This window comes from Mobula birostris, chromosome 2 (assembly GCF_030028105.1).
Source record: "Mobula birostris isolate sMobBir1 chromosome 2, sMobBir1.hap1, whole genome shotgun sequence".
Classification (NCBI taxonomy): Eukaryota; Metazoa; Chordata; class Chondrichthyes; order Myliobatiformes; family Myliobatidae; genus Mobula; species Mobula birostris.
In genome coordinates this window covers 68,711,870-68,736,607 of record NC_092371.1, presented here as the reverse complement: position 1 = coordinate 68,736,607, position 24,738 = coordinate 68,711,870, and the positions used below count along the sequence as shown (strand labels likewise).

Here is a 24,738-nt window from a genome sequence, read left to right as displayed (position 1 = left end):
GGATTCTGGTTAATTGGGACCAGTTGGGACATTGGGACCAGTACATTTGGGCTCAGTTAAGCAGCTCCCCAATTAGCTGAGGTTTCATGGAAATAGTTAAAAAGGTATTATAAAAGAAGACAGACTACTGTTTAACGGAGTAACAAACTCTGGATGTAAATAAAATACAGAACAAATTAGAACACTATCACTATCAATGAGAGGGAATTTGATGATGGTGAGGACAATATGAGTGAGGTTGATGTTCTGGAGCATGCTGATATTAAGGGAGAGGAGGTGTTGGAGTTGTTAAAATACATTAGGACAGATAAGTCCCTGGGGCCTGATGGAATATTCCCCAGGCTGCTCCACGAGGCGAGAGAAGAGATTGCTGAGCCTCTGGCTAGGATCTTTATGTCCTCGTTGTCCACGGGAATGGTACCGGAGGATTAGAGGGAGGCAAATGTTGTTCCCTTGTTCAAAAAAGGTAGTAGGGATAGTCCGGGTAATTATAGACCAGCGAGCCTTACGTCTGTGGTGGGAAAGCTGTTGGAAAAGATTCTTAGAGATAGGATCTATAGGCATTTAGAGAATCATGGTCTGATCAGGGACAGTCAGCATGGCTTTGTGAAGGGCAGATCATGTCTAACAAGCCTGATAGAGTTCTTTGAGGAGGTGACCAGGCATATAGATGAGGGTAGTGCATTGGATATGATCTATATGGATTTTAGTAAGGCATTTGACAAGGTTCCACACGGTAGGCTTATTCAGAAAGTTAGAAGGCATGGGATCCAGGGAAGTTTGGCCAGGTGGATTCAGAATTGGCTTGCCTGCAGAAGGCAGAGGGTGGTGGTGGAGGGAGTACATTCAGATTGGAGGATTGTGACTAGTGGTGTCCCACAAGGATCTGTTCTGGGACCTCTACTTTTCGTGATTTTTATTAATGACCTGGATGTGAGGATAGAAGGGTGGGTTGGCAAGTTTGCAGACGACACAAAGGTTGGTGGTGGTGTAGATAGCGTAGAGGATTGTCAAAGATTGCAGAGAGACATTGATAGGATGCAGAAGTGGGCTGAGAAGTGGCAGATGGAGTTCAACCCGGAGAAGTGTGAGGTGGTACACTTTGGAAGGACAAACTCCAAGGCAGAGTACAAAGTAAATGGCAGGATACTTGGTAGTGTGGAGGAGCAGAGGGATCTGGGGGTACATGTCCACAGATCCCTGAAAGTTGACTCACAGGTGGATAGGGTAGTTAAGAAAGCTTATGGGGTGTTAGCTTTCATAAGTCGAGGGATAGAGTTTAAGAGTCGCGATGTAATGATGCAGCTCTATAAAACTCTGGTTAGGCCACACTTGGAGTATTGTGTCCAGTTCTGGTCACCTCACTATAGGAAGGATGTGGAAGCATTGGAAAGGGTACAGAGGAGATTTACCAGGATGCTGCCTGGTTTAGAAAGTATGGATTATGATCAGAGATTAAAGGAGCTAGGGCTTTACTCTTTGGAGAGAAGGAGGATGAGAGGAGACATGATAGAGGTGTACAAGATAATAAGAGGAATAGATAGAGTGGATAGCCAGCGCCTCTTCCCCAGGGCACCACTGCTCAATACAAGAGGACATGGCTTTAAGTTAAGGGGTGGGAAGTTCAAGGGGGATATTAGAGGAAGGTCTTTTACTCAGAGAGTGGTTGGTGCGTGGAATGCACTGCCTGAGTCAGTGGTGGAGGCAGATACACTAGTGAAGTTTAAGAGACTAGTAGACAGGTATATGGAGGAATCTAAGGTGGGGGCTTATATGGGAGGCAGGGTTTGAGGGTCGGCACAACATTGTGGGCCGAAAAGCCTGTACTGTGCTGTACTATTCTATGTTCTGTGTTCTAATATTTCTACAGTACTATAAAAAAGACAGAAAAATTGCAAAAAGACAATGTATGGTGAAATCCAAAAAGAAATAGAATCCTATATGCAGGCTGAGAATAAATGGGGAAGACATAAAACAAGTACAGAACTTTTGCTACTTAGGAAGCTGGGTGACATCAGATGGCAGGTGCGACTTGGACATCAAAAGAAGGATAGAGATGGCAAAAGACACCTTTACGAGAATGAAGAGCAGACTGACCAATACTAAACCAGGCATGACAACCCGCCTCAGTACTGAAATGTTATGTTTATCCAGTTATGTTATATGGCTCAGAATGTTGGACAATATCTAGTAACATGAGGAAACGAATTGTAGCAGCAGAGATGTGGTTTTTGGGGAGGATGCAAAGAATATCATGGACAAAACGAATATCTAATGAGGATGTCATGAACAGAGCAAACACAAAAAGAGAAATAATGTATGAGATCATGAAAAGGCAACGTAACTTCATTGGACATATGATTAGGAAAGAGCAGTTAGAATGCACGGTAATTATGGGAAAGATTGAAGGGAAGAAAGCAAGAGGAAGACAAAGACAAATGATGATGCAGACAGCAGCCAGAGAACTGGAAATGAATACCAATGAATTGATCCACTTGACCCGAAACAGGAGTGTATGGGCCATGGCAGTCAAAGCTTAAACTGGGCACGGCACCTGATGATGATGATGACTATAAAATTGTGTATCAATTCCTAATTGTTATCGATGGAGGAATTCATCCAGTGTACCTGTACGCTGCCACGCTCTTGATTGACTGTAAATGCACAAAATCAGCTTCGACTCCTAGTGTAGATACTGTACTGGCTTTATTCAATGCTCTCGATGATTGCATCTTCCAAATCTTCATTTTCCTGGTAATGTTCAAGATGATTGTTGATAGTTTAAAATTCTTCATAGTTCTTAACTTGTCGAAGTAGTGGAAATCATTTCATTTTCACTTCCTTATGTTTCTGGTATCTCTATACCTGAATGCTTGAAACTGGAGTGAACAAACCAGTTCTGAATTGTCTTGTTGCTTACTTTTTTTTTAAACAACTGTCAGTGACAGAAATCACTGCATTTTGAACACAAGCGCAAGCAACTGATGCTATTTTAAAACTGTTCACTCTAAGCATGGTGTAGTGTCCAACAGCCACACAAGTGCATGTGACTGACTCTGGTTAGAAGATGTTTCTCAACCAATTTGGGCTAGCGATCCCTATTTTAGGTAACATTTTTTCCTCCCTCTTTCACAGATCATGCGTTTCAAGTTTGGAAGACTAAGGGTATTTCACGGTTTTTGGATTTATTTTTAGATGGTTCCCTTATGTCTTTTGAACAATTATCTAATAAATATAATTTACCAAGAATACATTTTTTTTTAGATATCTCCAAGTTAGAAATTTCCTAAGTACTATACTCTCTTCCTTTCCGACACTACCTCCTACATATATTTATATACTATAATTAACCTTAATCCATGTCAGAAAGGTGTAACGGCTATTATTTATAATATTATTATGAAACTTAGGAAAGCTCCATTTGATAAGATTAGGTCAGATTGGGAACAAGAATTGGGTTCTATTATTTCCGTGGATGACTGGGGGCAGATTTTACAATTAGTCAACACTTCCTCTATCTGTGTTAAACATTCCCTAATTCAATTTAAAGTTGTTCATAGAGCACATATGTCCAAAGATAAATTAGCTCGTTTCTATTCTCATATTAATCCTTTTTGTGATAGACGTCCAAGGCAGATAGCCTCTTTAACTCATATGTTTTGGTCTTGTCCTACTCTGGAAATTTTTTGGAGAGACATTTTTAATATTATCTCAAAGGTATTGAATATAGATATTTCTCCTCATCCTATTACTGCTATCTTTGGATTACCTAAAATTTCCAGTAATCTTTCCCCTTCAGCCTGTAGAATGATTGCATTTCTTACTTTAATGGCGAAAAGATGTATCTTACAACATTGGAAAGAGCCTAATGCTCCAACTACCTTTTTTTGGTTTTCCCAGACGATATTATGCTTAAATTTGGAGAAAATTAGAAGTAATCTTTATGATTCCTCACTTAAATTTCAACAGACCTAGAGATCTTTTATTCAATATTTTCATTTAATGTAATTTTTTTTCCTCTTTTGTTCCATATTTATATTCCCTTCTTGCCTTTTTTTAAAACTGTTTTTAATGGAGGTCAGGTTTGAGGACGTGATTTTAAGTTCTTTAACTCTACCTGTTTCCAAGTTAGCCCATTGCTTTGCTTTGCTTTTAGTTTAGTTGCACGGTGGGTTTTTTTTTTGGGGTCTTTTTTTTTGGGTTTTTTTTTCCTTTTCTCTGTTGATATATATATATAAAAATCAGTATACTATTATTTTACCATATTATTTTATGTTTAAATTGCACTGTTTGTATCAATTTTTTCTTCTGTATTAATATCTCCTGTAATTTTTAACAGTGTATTAGTACCTTTATGGTTTACCCTTTGTATACTTATTCAATAAAAAGATTTAAAAAGAAAGAAAGAAAGAAGATGTTTTGCTACAGTCTCCTCCTCCAGTGAAGCAGCATAGTGTCTGAAATAAGCAAAGGGAATCCTGGCTATTTTCCCAAATAGTTTGTTCTTTAAGAATTGTCCCAAATAAGTAGCTGCTCTGATTAACTGATAGCCAAATTAACCGGAATCCACTGAACTTGAGTTGTATCTGTAGAGAGATATACAGTTAATGTTTCAGGCTGTTGGTCTTGCATCAGAGCTGTGTGATTAGTTTCGTGTTTGCTGTTATAATAAAATGAAATCAAATTGGAATAAATTCACACTGCTGTGTGTCATTCAGTATTGTGGTTCTTCTAAGGGTGTGTGCTAATGTGACTTGAACTATTAGCATTTACACACCTTAATTCAAACTGATAACTGATATTTATTTTAATTTAGGAAATAATTCTTGTAAACATTGCTAAGAAGTTTTCAATCTATATTAAACATGAATTATTATTATTTTGATTGACAGACCTTAATATTTACTGATGGTGTTGTACCTGGCTAGGATTTATTCTTCTATGTGGAATATTTGTAAACAATTTCTCAAATGGTTACTATGATAGTTCTGGATAAATTGCTCATTAAAGTTTGAACATCTAAGTTAAATATTAAGATTTTATGATTGTGAAATATCATAAAATGTGGTTTTAATCTAACTTGTAACAACATGTTACATCCTTAAGGACAAGTTTGCTAAAATATCCTAACAGTTAGGGACTTGTCAAAAAAAGCCGTGTAGTGTTTTGTGGAAAGCAGCGCTCATTTCAGCATGCAAACAGCAGGAATACTGCAGATGCTGGAAATGTTTTGTGAGATCTGAGATGTTTCTAAGCAGCAACAAAAAATTAACTTGACTGTCCTAGAACAAAGATTGATATCATAGGGGCTGTTCTGTACAGGAAACAATTACTAAATTTCTTGCAACACACATAAAAGTGATGGTTCATTGATTTTTTTTTGCGCTGATTCCACTGAAGAAAGCTGCTGCAAATTGCACCATTTATATAGGTTGAAATCCAGAACAACTTTTCAGTTTTCCATATTAAAACCTGCATGCACAGAAGTCCATAATATTCTGGATGTCAGTCTCACTGTGTAAGCTTTTATTATAATTACAAAATTGGGGTCATTTAACTACTCATTCTTAATCTGCCTGTTCATTTTTTATATATATAGTTCCCATCACAAATCAAAATTGTTTGTTTGGCACTGAAGGAAAAATTGCTGCACTCTTGAGTTATATTTATTAATTAGTTTTCCAGAATCTGCCTATTGCTGGGAACATAAGCAATTGGTGTTCATTTAACTTAATAGATTGTTTGCAAAGGAAGCAATTGAACTTCAGTAAAATAATACGCATCCTTGATCAATTTTGCAAAAAAAAAATCTAAGAATCACTTGTATTTGGTCAAAAACATGAGAAATTTGTTGCATTGATTATTGGTAATCTAAATTATGTAGTTAGTTTTAGAAACAGGAGCCAATTAATTTATTTTAATAGGTTGTGAGTAGTATCAAGTTGCCAAGACTGTCCTCATTGGAACTGAAACTTGCTTGCTTTACCTGTTTGTATTCTCACTGGTATATAACCAGGCCAGTGTTATTTTTTTCCTAATGCAAGATACAGACCGTTATAAGGTCTATTTGTAGCTTTAAACAAACATTTAATGATTGAAAGATTTTTCTATGAATTCTAGATTTGACCACATAATGGGTAGGCATAACCTCCTACAAAAATATGATTGGAGCATCTTAAAAATGAAACCAGTTATGCACTGAAACGTCATCTGTGATATAGAATTTCAAGTTAAAAGTTTAATTATCATTCAACAATTCATGAATGTAGCCAAATGAAACAGCGTTCCTCTGGGGCAAAGGTGCCAACAGCACATTACACTAAGAGTGCATATGGTTATGATTTCAGTAAACCATACAGTCACACAGAATAATAAATAGAAATATATAGCCCAAGTACCTGACTGGCTCAACTGTAGTCTGAGTCCAATTTGTTCTTGAACTGAGTGAACACCGGAGGGCAGCACTGAGCTGGCACTGGAGAGTAGCACTGATAGGAGGGGCCAGGCCCCATCCCAGTATGGATTCCAAAACCCCTCACAGAGGCTGTCCCACACTGTCTAGGTGTCTCCTTTCTTAGATGGCTGCAACAGGCGACCCTGTGGCTTTGGCCTCATCCTCGCCACAGCCAAGGTAATGCAGCTCCCCTGCTGTCGGTCTTGCCAGTGAACCAGTGAACCGAACTTGCAGTATACTACATTATAGGGTAGTATATTCCAACATGGTCTTGCAATCCCAATAAAACAAATGTCCAAGACAATCATTCACACTGTCACTGCACAATGACACACAACAAGACTAGGTGAAAACAACAGGTACGTAATTAGTCCAGTTGATGGGATTGTCTTAGACATAGAAACATGGACATAGAAAATAGGTGCAGGAGTAGACCACTCAGCCCTTCGAGCCTGCACCGCCATTCAGTATGATCATGGCTGATCATCCAACTCAGAACCCTGTACCTGCCTTCTCTCCATACCCCCTGATCCCTTTAGCCACAAGGGCTATACCTAACTCCCTCTTAAATATAGCCAATGAACTGGCCTCAACTGTTTCCTGTGGCAGAGAATTCCACAGATTCACCACTCTCTGTGTGAAGAAGTTTCTCCTCATCTTGGTCTTAAAGGGCTTCCCCTTTATCCTTAAACTGTGACCCCTCGTTCTGGACTCCCCAACATCAGGAACAATCTTCCTGCATCTAGCCTGTCCAATCCCTTTAGAATTCTATACATTTTAATAAGATCCCCCCTCAGTCTTCTAAATTCCAGCGAGTATAAGCCTAGTCGATCCATTCTTTTATCATATGAAAGTTCTGCCATCCCAGGAATAAATCTGGTGAACCTTCTTTGTACTCCTCTATGGCAAGAATGTCTTTCCTCAGATTAGGGGACCATAACTGCACACAACACTCCAGGTGTGGTCTCACCAAGGCTTTGTACAACTGCAGTAGTACCTCCCTGCTCCTATACTCGAATCCTCTTGCTATGAATGCCAACATACCGTTCGCCTTTTTCACCGCTTGCATGCCCACTTTCAATGACTGGTGTACAATGACACCCAGGTCTTATTGCACCTGTCCTTTTCCTAATTGGCCACCATTCAGATAATAATCTGTTTTCCTGTTCTTGTCACCAAAGTGGATAACCTCACATTTATCCACATTAAATTGCATCTTGGCAGTACTTGCTGTTCAAAGTAACCAGCAGTAAATTGCAATCATAAAAAAAGACATGCAGAATGTATAAATACACCTCTCAGTGCAAGTTTAGAGTTGTATACAACTTTTTTTTTGCTGATTTAAAAATTGATGATCATGATGATCATACTTATCCTGCTGACATTTCTGTCGTGAGAAAAGGACGAGCTACCAACATTGACACCACATGCATTGTTGTCAGTAAAGGTTTTTGGTTATTGGAGTGAGCAGGATGGAAAAGAGACATTACAGATTGTTGTCTTCGGCACAATTAGCAATTTACCTATCTTAATGAACACCATTTGTTTCTCAGTCATTCTACTGAGTGGGGAGGTTAGACTGGATTGGTGAATGGACAAATGTTTGAACTTGTGGATTTTATTGAACTGAACAAATTGTGGCAGTGGATGCACTAGTAGCACTTGCAAAGCTATCTACTATCTAATGTGGATTTAATGAAAGATGGTGTCTGTTTCCTGAAAGAAACCAAAGTGACATTAATTGAAATTGTTGAGGACATGAAGAATAGTGGTCACAATACAGTGTTAGTAACTTTGATTTTGCTTGTTATGTGGGTGGAATTTCATTAGCAATCCTATTATCTGTGATTAAAATTTAATACAAATACTTACAATTTAAATTGCTTTTATATTTAAAAATTGTCTTTGAATGAAACAAATGATTTTCTATCTTTTTAGTAACAGCTGTTTGATCAGATTATGGAAGGTTTATTAAAAATAGTTTTTGTACACATACATTTGGATATGCTACATTTGTATATAATTTGGTGCAAAATATAGAATATTACAAAATGGCAGACGATCAAAATATCTGCAACTACAGCTGTTCTTCCAGGTTGGAAGGAAATAGACAAGTGCTTAGACTGGAATGTGACAATCTATGCACCAAACACAAAATGCTGAAGAACTCAGCAAGTCAGGCAGTATCTATGAAGGGGAATAAACAGTCAATGTTTCAGGCTGAGACTGTTCATTAGGACTGGAAAGGAAGGGAGCAAAAGCTAGAGTAAGAATGTTTGAGGAGAGGAAGGAGTAGAAGCTGGAATATAATGGGTGAGACACCAGGTGAGGGAGAAGTTAGCCCAGTGGTGGAGAGGTGCATGAAGCGAGTGCAGAGGTGGATAAGGTAAAGGGCTGAAGAAGGAGGAATCCAATGGGAAAGGGAATCAGAAGGAGTTGTTAGGGGAGGGGGTTGCATTTGTTCAAGATTTCCAGCATTTACAGAATCTTTTGTGCTTACAGTCTATGTAATAAGTTCTTTCTCTACACGGGTTGATAATCTCCCAAAAATTTAAGACTGCACCCTTTGGTACTTGCAACGAAACCTAAAACATTTTTTCAAACTCCAGGAGGTGGTTTGTATTTCCTTGAATGGTAAAGATTAGTCATTTAAAAGAAACAACTACATCAATTCCTCTTTTTAAAAACAGTAGCCATCTTCTGCTAAACTAAAGGATTTTTTCCAGCCCCAATCAAAGGTCTTGGCCTGAAATGTTGACAGTTAATTCCTCTCCATAGATGCTGCCTGACCTGCAGAGTTTCTCGATATTGCATGTTTTGCTCTGGATTTCTAGCATCTGCATAATCTTTTGTGTTTTCTGGAGTGGCTTGTGCTGGATATCTTTTCCTAGTATAATTTTACCAATTGTGAAATTGGTCTGGATGCGTCAGGCTGTGAAATAATTTGTCATAGACTCTGTTTTCTTTCCCTTTTTGAATCTGCAGAAAAGCCATTGCCCTACATGAACTAGTTTCATAACGTTGCCCAGAGTCAAATTAAAGGGGAAATTATGGGGCGGGATAAACATGCTGCCTGAGAGTCATATTGGGAAATGAATTAGTCCTTCGTAGTGGGGATTATAAGTGCCCAAAATCTGCACACTAGGTACCCTTGTCAACCAGCTGGCAATGATATAATGATTTGCTAGCACTTGGACTGCGTTAGTTCAAACTCTAGAGCTGATTTTGTTGACAAACTCTGAAGCAATGTTATGTGGTCCATGTTGACTTGTCTCTTCTCAAAGACAGGTCCCTATTTTGCACCAGCAGAGCTATGTTCACATCGTAGTAGGTGGGAGGGGCACCTTCTGCCTCCTGTAAAATGATAGAATTCCTATTTGCCAAACTCAGCTTCCGTGTGTCAGTGGTTGTCTTGCACATTGCATCCCTCTGCTGACACACAGTGGCTTTTCTCTTGTAGGGAGCAGCTTTCAGTTGATGGGTGGCATCCTTTTGCTCTTAGAGAAAAGTGAACTGCTTATGGGCAGATGGTCATTGATTTTGCAACACTCTTCACAAATGGCATGTTGATGCTTAATGACATCTAGCTGTGACTAGTATAAATCACAAGTTGTGATTTATAGCTTATAGATTCTTCAGTATGACAGATCCCAAACTGGCATAATCAGGGTGATACCACACAGAGACAGGAAGAGCTCAGTGACATACCACCTCCAAAGTGGAGGTCCTATTCTTTTGGCTTTGCACAATTTCCTTTGGGTATTTCACGCTCCTTATCAACCAGCTCAACAAGTGGCTCGTAATCTGTGTGTGTGCTTGCTCCTGACATGTTAGGAAAGCAGTCCTATCATAGCCCTCCTCTGAGTCCTCCTGGGGCAAAGTTGATTCAAGGCCAGCCATCCCACCCCCAACCCAGGTGAACTTCAGGTCAATTTTTTTTAACCTCACTTGTGCCTTAAGTAGCTGAAGTGGAAGTGTGTGAATGCAAGTGCAAAGAAAAATTGTGATCACATCAGCATTCCTTCTTTCCTTCACTGACCAATGGTTTGCTTCTCGGCCTTTTGGCTATGATCAAGTGTAGTGCACTCTTCTGGGAGTGGGAAAGGGAACCTTATTCTGATGTCTGACAAAGGCATAGATAGTTTTATGTAAAGTATGTCTGATGTTACACCACCAATGGTAATAGGATTTCTGCTGTAGATCAAATAAATGCAAACGTAGACTTAATGAAACATTGGGGGCTAATGACCTTCCCTAGAGCCTCTTTATTCCTGAGTGCAGAGTGGTCTGTAAAATTTGCCTTTAATGTATTGATATTAACACCACAAAAATATGCAACCATTTGTGTAGCACAGTATTAGTTGCAGCACCATGTAGTGTTTTGGGACTCAATTAGCAATGGGAACAGTGACAGGTAAACAGGGCTTGATGCAAAAAAAACATTGCTTGCAGACAGGGGTAGCTATTACGATACACTTCTGCCTATTGGATAGAAAGAATCTTTGGCAAAACATTCACATTTATGCTCTCCAACCCAACATCTTTATATGAAGGCTGTCTCAACCAGTCCCAGCATTGTTAGTCATGCCAATCTAACTTCAAGAATTTGGACTGGGCAATAATATGTGAAAACTTGAAGTTTGTGACCATTTTCATAGTCTGCTTTATGGTGGTGATAGGCTACATGATGGTAACTTAATTTTATGTTCTTCCTTTTAAATTATTTTTCCAAGTAGAGCTGAAAGACGCATTGAAATAGAACCACTACATGATCACTTTTTGGGAATACTTTGAGATCAGAGATAGAAAATACATGTTGCAAAAGTAATAAATTTAGCTACAAAAATTCTGACCAATTATAGTCACCTTATTCTATTCATTCAGCAAGATTAAGAATGAATGTGAAAAATTGAACCCTGCAGTTAATGGAATTCAACTCTGGTCCAAAAAGCTTCTTTTTAACCATTGCTATTTTAAAGATAGATCACTTAATGGATTTAGTTCCTAGGCCAACATATTGCAAAGGATAGACCAATAAGGAGAGCAGGATCGAGATAAAGTAATTCCTTCAAATGCATGAGCATTACAATATTTGCCAGCAAAGTGCAGTCCTGCTCTTATGTACCTAATCTATGCCATGATTACATGGCTTTCAACTTTCATCTGGAGATCTTCAATTTGGGTCAGTTGTTACTCACTTCATTAGGAAGAATAGAAATGTTGAATTTGCTTTTATGCGCAGAGCCCACAGAATGTATAGCATAGTACACCTTATCTGGGTATACTCGTATAGGAAACAATGTTAGCATGCAGGAACAGCAAGTAATTACAAAGGCAAACATAATGTTGTCTTTTATTACAGTAGGGGTGGAGTTAGAAAATTGAGAGGTTTTGCTACAACTCTACAAAGCATTGGTGAAGCCTCAACTTCTGGACTACAGGTTACAGTTCTGCCTGTCACAATTAAAGTGGGATAGACTTGATTTGGAAGCTGTTTATATAAAACTCAATAAGTGATTTCAGAGATACAGTGAGGAAAGATTTTACCTGTCCTGAGAGGAATTTGAAGAAAGTGAAATCACTTTCCAGTGGCTGGATTTCCTTCTATACCCCAGTGTCTTTGCCTCCATACATTATGTATTTTGTGATTCTATTTTTTTTGGAGGTTTGACCTCGTAGGTAAGATGGAGAGGAAATAGAATGTATAGATTCTGATTCTGGAGGTATAAAGGATGCTGAAAGAGAATGAGAGGTGCAAATGGTATAACAGCTTGTATAACTAACAACCATGTGTGTGGTACACATATAAAAAAAAGTGGTCTTTGTGGTGGTATGCAAAAGTTTGGGCACCCCTGGTCAAAATTTCTGTTACTGTGAATAGCTAAGCGATTAAAAGATGATCTGATTTCCAAAAGGCATAAAGTTAAAGATGACACATTTCTTTAATATTTTAAGCAAGATTACTTTTTATTTCCATCTTTTACAGTTTCAAAATAACAGAAAAGGAAAAGTTTGGGCACCCTGCATGGTCAGTAACACAGCTTGTAAATGCTTTCTGTAGCCACCTAAGAGTCTTTCAATTCTTGTTTGGGGGATTTTCACCCATTCTTCCTTGCACAAGGCTTCTAGTTCTGTGAGATTCTTGGGCCCTCTTGCATGCACTACTCTTTTGAGGTCTATCCACAGATTTCCGATGATATTTAGGTCGGGGGACTGTGAGGGCCATGGCAAAACCTTCAGCTTTCGCCTCTTGAGGTAGTCCATTGTGGATTTTGAGGTGTGTTTAGGATCATTATCCTGTTGTAGAAGCCACTCTCTTTTCATCTTCAGCTTTTTTACAGACGGTGTGATGTTTGCTTCCAGAATTTGCTGGTATTTAATTGAATTCGTTCTTCCCTCTATCAGTGAAATGTTCCCTGTGCCACTGGCTGCAACATAAGCCCAAAGCATGATTGATCCACCCCCCCGTGCTTAACAGTTGGAGAGGTGTTCTTTTCATGAAATTCTGCACCTTTTTTTTTCTCCAAGCATACCTTTGCTCATTGCGGCCAAAAAGTTCTATTTTAACCTCATCAGTCCACAGGACTTGTTTCCAAAATGCATCAGGCTTGTTTAGATGTTCCTTTGCAAATTCCTGATGCTGAATTTTGTGGTGAGGACGCAGGAAAGGTTTTCTTCTGATGACTCTTCCATGAAGGTCATGTTTGTGCAGGTGTTGCTGCACAGTAGAACAGTGCACCACCTCTCCAGAGTCTGCTAAATCTTCCTGAAGGTCTTTTGCAGTCAAATGGGGGTTTTGATTTGCCTTCCTAGCAATCCTACAAGCAGTTCTCTCGGAACGTTTTCTTGGTCTTCCAGACCTCAACTTGACCTCCGCCGTTCCTGTTAACTGCCATTTCTTAATTACATTACGAACTGAGGAAATGGTTACTTGAAAACGCTTTGCTATCTTCTTATAGCCTTCTCCTGTTTTGTGGGCATCATTTATTTTAATTTTCAGAGTGCTAGGAAGCTGCTTAGAGGAGCCCATGGCTGCTGATTGTTGAGACAAGGTTTGAGAGTCAGGGTTATTTAAGAAGCTTTGAAATTTGCACCCTCTGGCCTTTCCTAATGATGACTGTGAACAAGCCATAGCCCTAACAAGCTAATTAAGGTCTGAGACCTTGGTAAAAGTTATCTGAGAGCTCAAATCTCTGGGGGTACCCAAACTTTTGCATGGTGCTCCTTTACTTTCTTTCACTGTAAAATTTTACAAAACAAGAATAATACACCGATCTTGCTTAAAATGTTGAAAAGAATGTTTCATCTTTAACTTTATGACTTTTGGAGATCAGTTCATCTTCTGCTCACTTAACTATTCACAGTAACAGAAATTTTGACCAGGGGTGCCCAAACTTTTGCATGCCACTGTATATGCCATAAAGTTCCTTCTTTTGTTCCTGAGGAGGTGAATGTGTTGTGTGTGTAAGCTCATTTCTGCAACATCTGTAAAAGCCTGCGGGGTTTGTTAGCACAATGCATATTTGTGATCTGACAAGTCTCATTGGACCATTCCTAGAGCAATGGAAGAACAGAAGATTTCAGCCCAGATGGCTGCTTTGGTCATTGCAGATAGTTCTAGTGATGAATGCTCTTGTGCTTGTAAACTTATATTGTTTATCACGTCTTTTAATTTTATAATGAGTACACTGAAAAGATTCTGAAATATAGCAATTGTTAGTGTTTCTCAGTATTGTTGTCTGCAGTAAATATTTTGAATAACATTTGCCAAAGTAATAACACAGACTCAAATTACTCCTTGCTTTCTTATTGTGGTTTCCTGAAGATGGAAATTGCCAATATTAGGTAATTGTTATCAATTATAAAATCTATGAATAATTGTGACAGTGTTGAAAGGACAGTCTAGATTTTCGATTGTCTATTGTGGACTAGTACAGATCCAATGTAAAGTTTTCCAGTGCTTTTAGGAATTTAAAAATGCTGGTGGTTTTATAGGCATGTAATAATATTGTGAAATACTGTAGATACAATAAATATGAAGCATTGTAGTTGAGTTGAAATACCATCAGTCCATTAAGAATCACCATTGTTAATTTGAAATTTCATGATATTGTATATTCTTGAAGGGGCATTGCTTTTGATTAAATATGATTTGTCTTCTGAGCTGAAACATTAACAATATTAGATGGATAATCTGTGGAATACCTTTGTGATCAAATGTCCATTTGTGGGTGACTGACGTTTTTGTTTCTGGCCTTGCATAATTTAAACAAAATTGAAATTCATTGCTGTCTTTTCAAAAGTTTATCTTTTTTATCAGTTGTTTAATGTAGACTGTTAATGATTAAAACTTGATTAGGTTTTCAGTTTTGCATTTTTCTTGGTGAATTTATCCATGCACTTTTCCCCCTTCTCCTTTCTTAAATACAATTTCTTTCTTAGTACACCACAGTCCCAGGTTACACTTGTATGCCGGCCCTATTTAATAACATGAAGAACATTCCTGAGTGGATATTTAAATTAACTGCTTTCAGTTCCTTGTTTCTTTTTTGATTCATAGAAAAAATAAGAGAGTAGGTCTACTGGCTGTATCTTTTTGAACCAAAAGTTATGTAAGTGACTTTTTTAAAAAAAAGTTATGAAACATTTTGATATGGTGTGGTAGGAATGTAGTCACAAGTTAAAACTCAGATGTGAAACTTTCAACACACTCATAAATAGGCACAAATAAAAAGGTGTGGCAGAAATGAGATTAGTTATTTGCGATCTGGCACTGATCAATGGATGTGCAATCAAACAAGGTGCTAGAGAAACTCAACTGGTTAGTCAGCATCCATGAAGAGAAATGGACAGGAAACATGTCGGATTGAGACCTTTCGCTTGGATTCTGGATCACGCCATTACATCCCATCTACTCCTAGCCCCTAAGTCCTTGGAGCTGCTGTCCATCCCACTGCCCTGATCCTGTGCCTGACCACAGCTCCAATTCCTGTTGTGTCTTTACCATTCCCCTCTGATCTTTTTTCCTCCCTGATACAGGGCAGTCTGTCCTCAGCAGAGCCCTTGCCTATTTGCACTCCTACATCCAAAGTTCAATGTGTTTCCCATGAGATACAGATGTTCTTCCATCACTTTTACCTCTGTGGCTATTTCTTTGGGAAGCAGTCTTTACCTATCCACCCCCTACACCGTTTCTACTGCATCCACCCTTCCTTCTGGCCTTTCTTCCCTCTTTTGAACTACTGATATAACATCAAATACCTTGACTTTTTTACTTCTCTCACCTGCTCTATCTTTGCCCCCTGTCTGAATGCATAGCTGTCCGGTCACTCCAGACTATTCCCAAAATCGCCATCAAATCCAAAGACTGGCTGGGCTGTTGTAGACCAGTGGACTGATCGCTACCTTGCAGCAGTTAGCTGCCAGCTCTTGGATACCTTCTCGTATCTACCCCTTGACTATGACCTCACCAAAAATCATCAGATTTTTGTCTTCCATATGATCACAGATCTCATCATTTGAAGTGATGCCCCTATACAGCTCCAACCTGATGGTTCATGAACCCTCTATTGCCTGTTTCTATCTCCTACCCAGGATTTCCAAGGAAGACTGTTCTGGTATGCCCATTTTATTCCTTGCCTGCTTTCCTGCTTTTGTCTACTAAGCTTATCTCCTCATACCTTCACTCCATCTTGTTTTACTCCCCACCCCCCCAGCCCACCCTTGTCCAGTCGCTTATCCCTGTGACACCTTACAAACCCTTCACCATTTTAATAACTTTAAACTCTCTGGTCCCAATTACCTTATCTTCACCATGAATGCCAAATTCCAGTGCACTTTCATCCTTCTTCAGGAAATTCCTGGGGTTCTCCATTTCTTTTCTAGAAAAGTCTAATGAAAAGTCTTGACTAGAAACATTGACCATCCATTTCACTGCACAGATGCTGCTTGATCTACTGAGTTCTTCCAGTATCTTATTTGTTGCTCCAGATTGCAGCATTTGCAGTCTCTCATGTCCCAATGGTATACAAATATTACTTAGTATAAAGTTTTTAAAAAATTCATTCTTGGTTTGTGTCAATAACATTGCATGCACGGAATATAATCCCTTTTATATTATAACTGCCACAAAAATTTCTATAGTTATTCAGTCATATGCTTCATTATACACAATAATTGGGCATGAAGTTATATGGAGGTATTAGGGTTGGCAGGCACAAAGCTTATTAGAATTTTTTAAAAACTTGAAATGGAAAAATACACCTTTTTACAAAGTTTGTAAGTTGTAATCAATCTGGCAGGCAAATGCAGTGTTAGCATTAATTTTGAGAGGATATGATGCTGAGACTTTAAAACGCATTGGTCAGATCACATTTGGAGTATTGTGAGCAAGTTTGGGCCCCTTATCCAAAAACGGGTGTGCTGCGTTGGAAAGGGTCCAGAGGAGGTTTAAGGGAATGATCGCAGGAATAAAAGGGTTAATGTATGAGGAGTGTTTGATGACCCTGGGCCTGTACTCACTGGAGTTTAAGAAGAATGGCGGGTGAGGGGCAGGGAATCTCATTGAAACCTACCGAATATTAAAAGGCCTTGATAGAGTGGAACTGGATAGGATCTTTCCCATAGTCTAGGACCAGTGAGCACAGCCTCAAAATAGAAGGATTGTCCTTTAGAGCAGAGATGGTGAGGAATTTCCTAAGCCAGAAGATGGTGAATTTGAGGAATTCATTGCTACAGATGGCTGTGAAGGCCGTCATTGGGCATATTTAAAGTGGAGGTTGATAGGTTCTTGATTAATAAGGGTGTCAGAGGTTATGGTGGAAGGCAGGAGAATTGGGTTGCGAGGGAAAATTATTTAACCATGATCAAATGGCGAAGCAAAAATTGTCTGCTTAATTTAGTATCAGTGTTTTCTTCCAACCTTAAAAGATTAAGACTTGGTTTTGTGTACTTGTTTTCACTTCTCCTGTAGAACACTCCAAAGCATTTTAAGCTAACAAAATACCTTCGAAGTACAGTCACTTCTGAAATGTAGGAAATACGGCAGACAATTTGGACATGCTAAATCCCATAAAACACCAGTTAAGCATTGGCCCTGTTGGTCAGTATTTGATACAATTATGTGCTCCCTTAAAAGGGAGAGATCTTACCCTAAAAGAGTATATCTTATCTTTGAATTACATATAGTACATATTATATAAAAGCTTCTGTGCTGTGAATCTACAGCAATCTACTGTGAATCTAGTAATGATTTATTATTGCTTTGGAGAAGTTGATGGGCCATGTTCTTTCATAATAATCTTGGGTCAATCTGTAACTGCACTCTTGAAGTGTTAAATGTAAGATTTAGAAGTGTTCAATTTGTAAGGGGAATATTTTCTGCATTGTATATATGGGATTCAGATGATGTATTTCTGATGGCTAATGGTGGAAAATTGCAGTTTTCTTTTCAGTATTAATTTTTTTTTGTTTTAGGTTGTGAACATCTTGAAAAATAAAGAAACTATATTCAATAAGGTATCCACAGAGAATAATGTACTAACGTGCCTTTGTTGGAAAGCAGGAGTTTTTCCAAAGGGAGGATGAATAGTGAAGAAGAATTTTATGATGCTGTTACAGGTAAGTATTTTAATGACTGTTACATCCTATACTTTTTGAAGCTCTCAATCTATATTTCCAATGAATGGGAATTAAAATAAAATATCAATGCTAGTAAAAGCTGTTCTTGCTGAGTCCTGTTTTTATTTTGGATCTTTCTATTGCTTTGCTTTAAGGTGCTGCCTACCATATTATTCAGCACTGTTCTAACTATAGGAATATATTAAGAATCTAGTATAAGAAATGTTTTGAAAAATTACATAGAATTGTTGAATATATGATCTCACTGGAAGTATTGATCTCTTGGTAACCTTGAATATGCATAAAAAAGAATATCTATTTTGAGATAAGTACAATATGGATTTTTCTCTTGATGATTCAGCCACTTAAGAATTTGGGATTGTTTTCCACTGAATAAAATTCAGCTTTTAATGAGATATCCTGCTAGTTTTGTGTATTTGTATTTTCTTGTAAGCCAATGAATATTTATAAACTATGCTTGATCATCTGGTTCTTAATAATAATTCACATTTCACCTAAATTATGAGCTAGTACCCTGTACTGATAAACACTTAATGGCCGTGCCATGGAATTTTTATGGCATTACCTAAAATCCCAAGGACGTATTTCCAAAGGTTAACATTAATTTTGTGTAGGTGATCATGCCAAGTCAGAATCCCTGATAGTGAATCCATCTCTGACTTCCCCTACATTAAGAAAGTAATGAGGTAACTGAAGGGATTTCATCCTGCTATGTTAGCCCTGTTTCTCTTTCCACAGATGCTGTCCGTTGAGTACGTCAGTGTTTATTTCATATACATTTTGGCACTTGATTTGTTTTTTCTTGGTCATTTTGTTGGACGTTTTTGGTTGCTTTTTGCAATGTAAATTGGTAGTTTCTGTCAATTAAAAAGTGATTAATTTGCAGCTCTGGCTGGAAATGAAAGTCTTTTTACATTTTGTTGGAACATGGAGTTTTGTTTCCTGGTTTGATAATGAGATTATTTTGAATTGTCTCTTTTTTTTGCATTTCTTTATCTTCCTTTTGAAGGGGTTTTGTATTTATTTTATTAACTTGGTGATATCTAACTAGTAATATTGTCTATAGAATATTGATTATCTGCATCTCCACTTTACATAGGTTTTGAATCAGATGATTCTGAAACTAGATTGGAGAGTTTTTCTAGCAAAAGTGGAAGCAGTACATCTGAACAGAATGTTCACAACCAAGGTTTGACCCAAGAAAATGGAATTAAGAAATATAGGTAAGTTCAATTGGCATGGGTACCTAAATGATAAAGTGCCCTGCTGAACATGCTAGACATTCAGGAGGAAATGAAGATGGAACAAATTAGTTGTATTGAGTAATTTATTTGAAGTATGATAGTTTCTTCTGATGAGGTTACTTCCAATATGCCTTCTGATTCGCAACTGATAACAAAATTGAAATATGTACCTCGATTGATTCAATCCTTTTGAGTGTTGCTATTTGCAGCTGTCTTACTTTCTCTCCCTACAGAAATGCATTACCGGCTCCAATGTATAGTAGAAATCAATTAAGTTTATGGAGCATTTTAAAGAAGTGCATTGGATTGGTGAGTACATACAGTGTGATCTAAATCAACTTGATTGGGAGACCGCTTCGCTGAGCAACTACGCACCGTCTGCCAGAACAAGTGGTATCTCCCAGTGGCCACCCATTTTAATTCCACTTCCCATTCCCATTCTGGTATGTCCACCATGGCTTGCTCCACTGTCGGTATGGGGCCATACTTAGGCTGGAGGAACAACACCTTATATTCTGTTTTAATAGCCTCTAACCTGATGACATGAACATCAATTTCTCAAACTTCTGGCAATGCCTCCACCTTCCCCCCCACCCCCCGCTTCACCATTTTCCATCCCTTTGTCCCTCTCATGTTATCTCCTTGCCCGCCCATTGCCTCCCTCTGGTGCTCGCCTCCCCTTTCTTCTTTCTTCCATGGCCTTCTGTCCCTTTCACTAATCAACTTTCTAGCTCTTTGCTTCATTCCTCCACCTCCAAGTTTCACCTATCGCCTGGCGTTCCTCTCTCCCCTGCCCCACCTTTCAAATCTACTCCTTGGGTTTTTTTTTCTCCAGTCCTGCCGAAGGGTTTTGGCTCAAAACGTCAACTGTACTTTTTTCCATAGATGTTGCCTGGCCTGCTGAGTTCCTCTAGCATTTTGTTTGTTGCTTGGATTTCCAGCATCTGCAGATTTTCTCTTACTTGTGATTTTTTTTTTTGTGTTTCCACTTAGTAATAACTGTGATGTTCTACTTTTAATGTTATTCTAGATTATGGGGTCTGCTGATAATCTTGCATTTGTAACTTTGGCTCTTTGTTAAAAGGAATAGTTGTAGATTTTAACTATTTTTAATAGACTGACAATGGTTAAATTAAAAAGACAATTTTTAAAAGATAAACATTATCTTTATTTTTCACATGTGCATTGAAATGGACAGAGAAATGCACTATATGTGTCTAATCAAATTACCAAGGACTGTGTTGGGCAGCCCGCAAGTGTTGCCATGCTTCTGGCACCAATGTAGCATGCCCACAACTCACTAACCCTAACTGTATGTCTTTGGAATGTGCAAGGAAACCCACACAGTCATGGGAAGAATGTAGCAGTGGTGGGAATTGAGCCTCAATAAGCCATCACTAACAGCTACGTTACTGTGCTGCCCTATTAGAGGCAAAATATCTTCCTCAAAATGCCCTCATTCTGATATTAATAGAAACATAGAAAACCTACAGCACAATACAGGCCCTTCAGCCCACAAAGCTGTGCCGAACATGTCCCTACCTTAGAACTACCTAGGCTTTACCTATAGCCCTCTATTTTTCTAATCTCCATGTAGCCATCCAGGAGTCTCTTAAAAGACCCTATCATTTCCGCTTCCACCGCCGCTGGCGGCAGCCCATTCCACGCACTCACCAATCTCTGTGTAAAAAAACTTCACCCCTGATACCTCCTCTGTACCTACTTCCAAGCACCTTAAAACTATGCCCTCTCATGCTAGCCATTTCAGCCCTGGGGGAAAGCCTCTGATTATCCACACGATCAATGCCTTTCAATATCTTGAACACCTCTATCAGGTCACCTCTCATCCTCCGTTGCTCCAAGGAGAAAAGGCCGAGTTCACTCAACCTTTTCTCAGAAGGCATGCTCCCCAATCCAGGCAACATCCTTGTAATTCTCCTCTGCACCCTTTCTATGGTTTCCACATCCTTCCTGTAGTGAGGTGACCAGAATTGAGCACAGTACTCCAAGTGGGGTCTGACCAGGGTCCTATATAGCTGCAACATTACCTCCCGGCTCTTAAACTCAATCCCACGATTGATGAAGGCCAATGCACCGTATGCCTTCTTAACCACAGAGTCAACCTGCATAGCAGCTTTGAGTGTCCTATGGACTTGGATCCCAAGATCCCTCTGATCCTCCACACTGCCAAGAGTCTTACCCATATTGTGCTATATTCTGCCATCGGATTTAAAAACATAGAAACATAGAAAACCTACAGCACAATACAGGCCCTTCAGACCACAAAGTTGTGCCGAACATGTCCCTACCTTAGAAATTACTAGGGTTACCCATAGCCCTCTATTTTTCTAAGCTCCATGTACCTATCCAAAAGTCTCTTAAAAGACCCTCCGGTATCTGCCTCCACCACCGTTGCCGGCAGACCATTCCATGCACTCACCATTCTCTGCGTTTAAAAAAAAAACAACAACAACAACAATAACGACTTACCCCTGACATCTCCTCTGTACCTACTCCCAAGCACCTTAAACCTGTGCCCTCTTGTGGCAGCCATTTTAGCCCTGGGAAAAAGCCTCTGACTATCCACAAGATCGATGCCTGTCATCATCTTATACACCTCTATCAGGTCACCTCTCATCCTCTGTCGCTCCAAGGAGAAAAGGCTGAGTTCACTCAAAGTTTTTTCATAAGGCATGCAACCCAATCCAGGCAACGTCCTTGTAAATCTCCTCTGCACCCTTTCTATGGTTTCCATATCCTTCCTGTGGTGAGGTGACCAGAACTGAGCACAGTACTCCAAGTGGGGTATGACCAGGGTCACACCTCTCGGCTCCTAAAGTCAATTACACAATTGATGAAGGCCAATACATCGTATGCCTTCTTAACTGCAGAGTCAACCTGCACAGCTGCTTTGAGTGTCCTATGGACTCGGACCCCAATATCCCTCTGATCCTCCACACTGCCAAGAGTCTTACCATTAATACTATATTCTGCCATCATATTTGACCTACAAAAATGAATCACTTCACACCTATCTGGGTTGAATTCAATCTGCCACTTCTCAGCCCAGTTTTGCATCCTATCAGTGTCCCATTGTAACCTCTGACAGCCCTCCACACTATCCACAATACCCCCAATCTTTGTGTCATCAGCGAACTTACTAACCCATCCCTCCACTTCCTTATCCAGGTCATTTATAAAAATCATGAAGAATAAGGGTCCCAGAACAGATCCCTGAGGCACACCACTGGTCACTGACCTCCGTGCAGAGTATGACCCGTCTACAACCACTCTTTGCCTTCTGTGAGCAAGCCAGTTCTGGATCCACAAAGCAAGGTCCCCTTGGATCCCATGCCTCCTTACTTTCTCAAAAAGCCTTGCATGGGGTACCTTATCAAATGCCTTGCTGAAATCCATATATGCTACATGTATTTGACCTACCTTAGTTTGTGATAAGGAACTACTGCATTATCAGAAGTACTCCTTCTCAGCAGAGACATCAAACTGAGAGCTCTTCCGCTCTTTGGACACAAATTAGCTGCCATAATTCATACTTTACAACAATGATTTCACTTGAATGGTAGACCACTGGCAGTAAATTCTGAGAGACCTGAAAGAGCATCAGAAAAGGAAAAGCTGTTGTAGACACTGTGTTCTTCGTGCCTTTTCTGCCATTCATTAAGATAATGGCTGATCTTTTAATTTTGCTTCATTTTAATGCACTAACCCCATTTCCCCTGATTCCCTTAATATCTAAAAATCTATTGATCTCTAACCTGAATGTACTCAGCAATTAAGGCTTCGCTTTTCTCTTGGGCAGTGATTTCCAAAGATTCACACCCATTTATTTAAGAAATTTCATTCTCAAATCGATCATCTCTTATTTTGAGACTGCAATAGGAAATCCATTCCTGTCAAGTCTTGTAAGCATTTTGTATTTGCATTCTTTTAAACTGAAGAGAATTAACTGTCTTAATTTTTTTTTCTCCTTGGGATAATATTCCTACCCAGGAATCAATCTGATGAAAATTTGCAACCCCTCTATTGTAGGTGTCTCTTTCCTAAGAGAAAAACCAGATCTATATACAATATTTCAGGGGAAATCTCACCAAGGCACAAGAGGCAATGTACTACTTGTCTGCTGACCCTGAATATCAACATTATGATTTGTATACAAAGATGCCCAGGTCCCTCTGAACATCACTGCTTTTCATTATCATGTCATCAAAAAGTATCATCATTTTTTTTGCCAGAATTCTATGTTACAGTGACCTACATTTATGTTCCATTTCTCATTCCCTTGCTCATATTCTTAATTTGTCCATATCCCCCTGAGCCACACTGCAGTATCTTCATTTCCCACAATGCTACCCATTACACTATGCAATTGTATATCTTTATCTTTTTTCTTTGAAACTTTAAGCTTTTTCTCCTTTAGCTTACTGCCAATTTTATCTTAGTTCAGTAATTTGAATATCTGTGTTTTCAAATATGATATTTTTTGAAATGACAGTTTAGAAAAAAATGCTAAATGCAAAAATAGGGCAGGAAACGTTTTGTATTCTATGCCAATTAAAAGCTAATTAATTTGTAACCACAAGGGAATCTACAGATGCTGGAAGTCTTGAGCAACACTGACAGAAATGTCTCACCTATCACCTGCCAGTTTGTACTTTTTCACTTCCCCGAACTTTCTTATTCTGACTTCTGTCTCCTTCCTTTCCAGTCCCAATGAAGGGTCTCGGCCTGAAGAAATGACTGCTTAGTTTCCCCCATAGATGCTGCCTGACTTGCTGAATTCCTCTAGCATTTTGTGTGTTTTGCTATTTTATCTGTTTTCATCTTTAGCTAACACTTATTTAAAGTTGCAAAGAAGCTGCTGGAAGGACTCAGTAGGTTGAGCAGCATCTGCTTTAGGGTGGAAGGAATTGTTGACGTTTTGCATCATAATTCCTTCCTCCCCTCTTCCCACAGGTGCTGCTTGACCTGCTGATTTCCTCCAGCAAATTGTTACTTAAGATTCCATATTCTGCAGTCTTTTATGAGTTATTTAATGTTGGCTTATTGGACATAAAATTTGATAATGCCTTTAATGTTTTGTTTTAGGAACTGTCAAAAATAACTATGCCTATTATATTTAATGAGCCTTTGAGCTTTCTACAACGGATTACAGAATACATGGAGCACATGTACCTCATTCACAAGGCCTCACTGCTTTCTGATTCGGTGGAGAGAATGCAGGTAGGTATGTTTCAGAAAGAACTAGCTGATGGTGTCAACACAATTTGAGTCGATTTGCCTATACCTTTTTGTGGTGATAAAGTTAGAATGCCAAGAACATTTAGTAGTGTTGGCAGTCAAATTCTAGATGTGAGATATCCTAATACATAAGAGCAGGAG

At 38.9% G+C, this 24,738-nt stretch overlaps 1 protein-coding gene across 3 annotated transcripts in view; it reads left to right on the top strand.

The window, feature by feature from the left end:
* Positions 1-24,738, top strand: part of osbpl2b (oxysterol binding protein-like 2b) — a 74,345-nt gene that overhangs the window by 12,214 nt on the left and 37,393 nt on the right. For all 3 annotated transcript variants that reach the window (XM_072242392.1, XM_072242399.1, XM_072242407.1), the window contains 4 exons: positions 17,930-18,073; positions 19,194-19,317; positions 19,572-19,647; positions 24,445-24,579. In XM_072242392.1, the coding sequence (XP_072098493.1) occupies positions 18,037-18,073; positions 19,194-19,317; positions 19,572-19,647; positions 24,445-24,579 (372 nt within the window). In that variant the 5' untranslated portion in view covers positions 17,930-18,036. The remainder of the gene's footprint in view (positions 1-17,929; positions 18,074-19,193; positions 19,318-19,571; positions 19,648-24,444; positions 24,580-24,738) is intronic.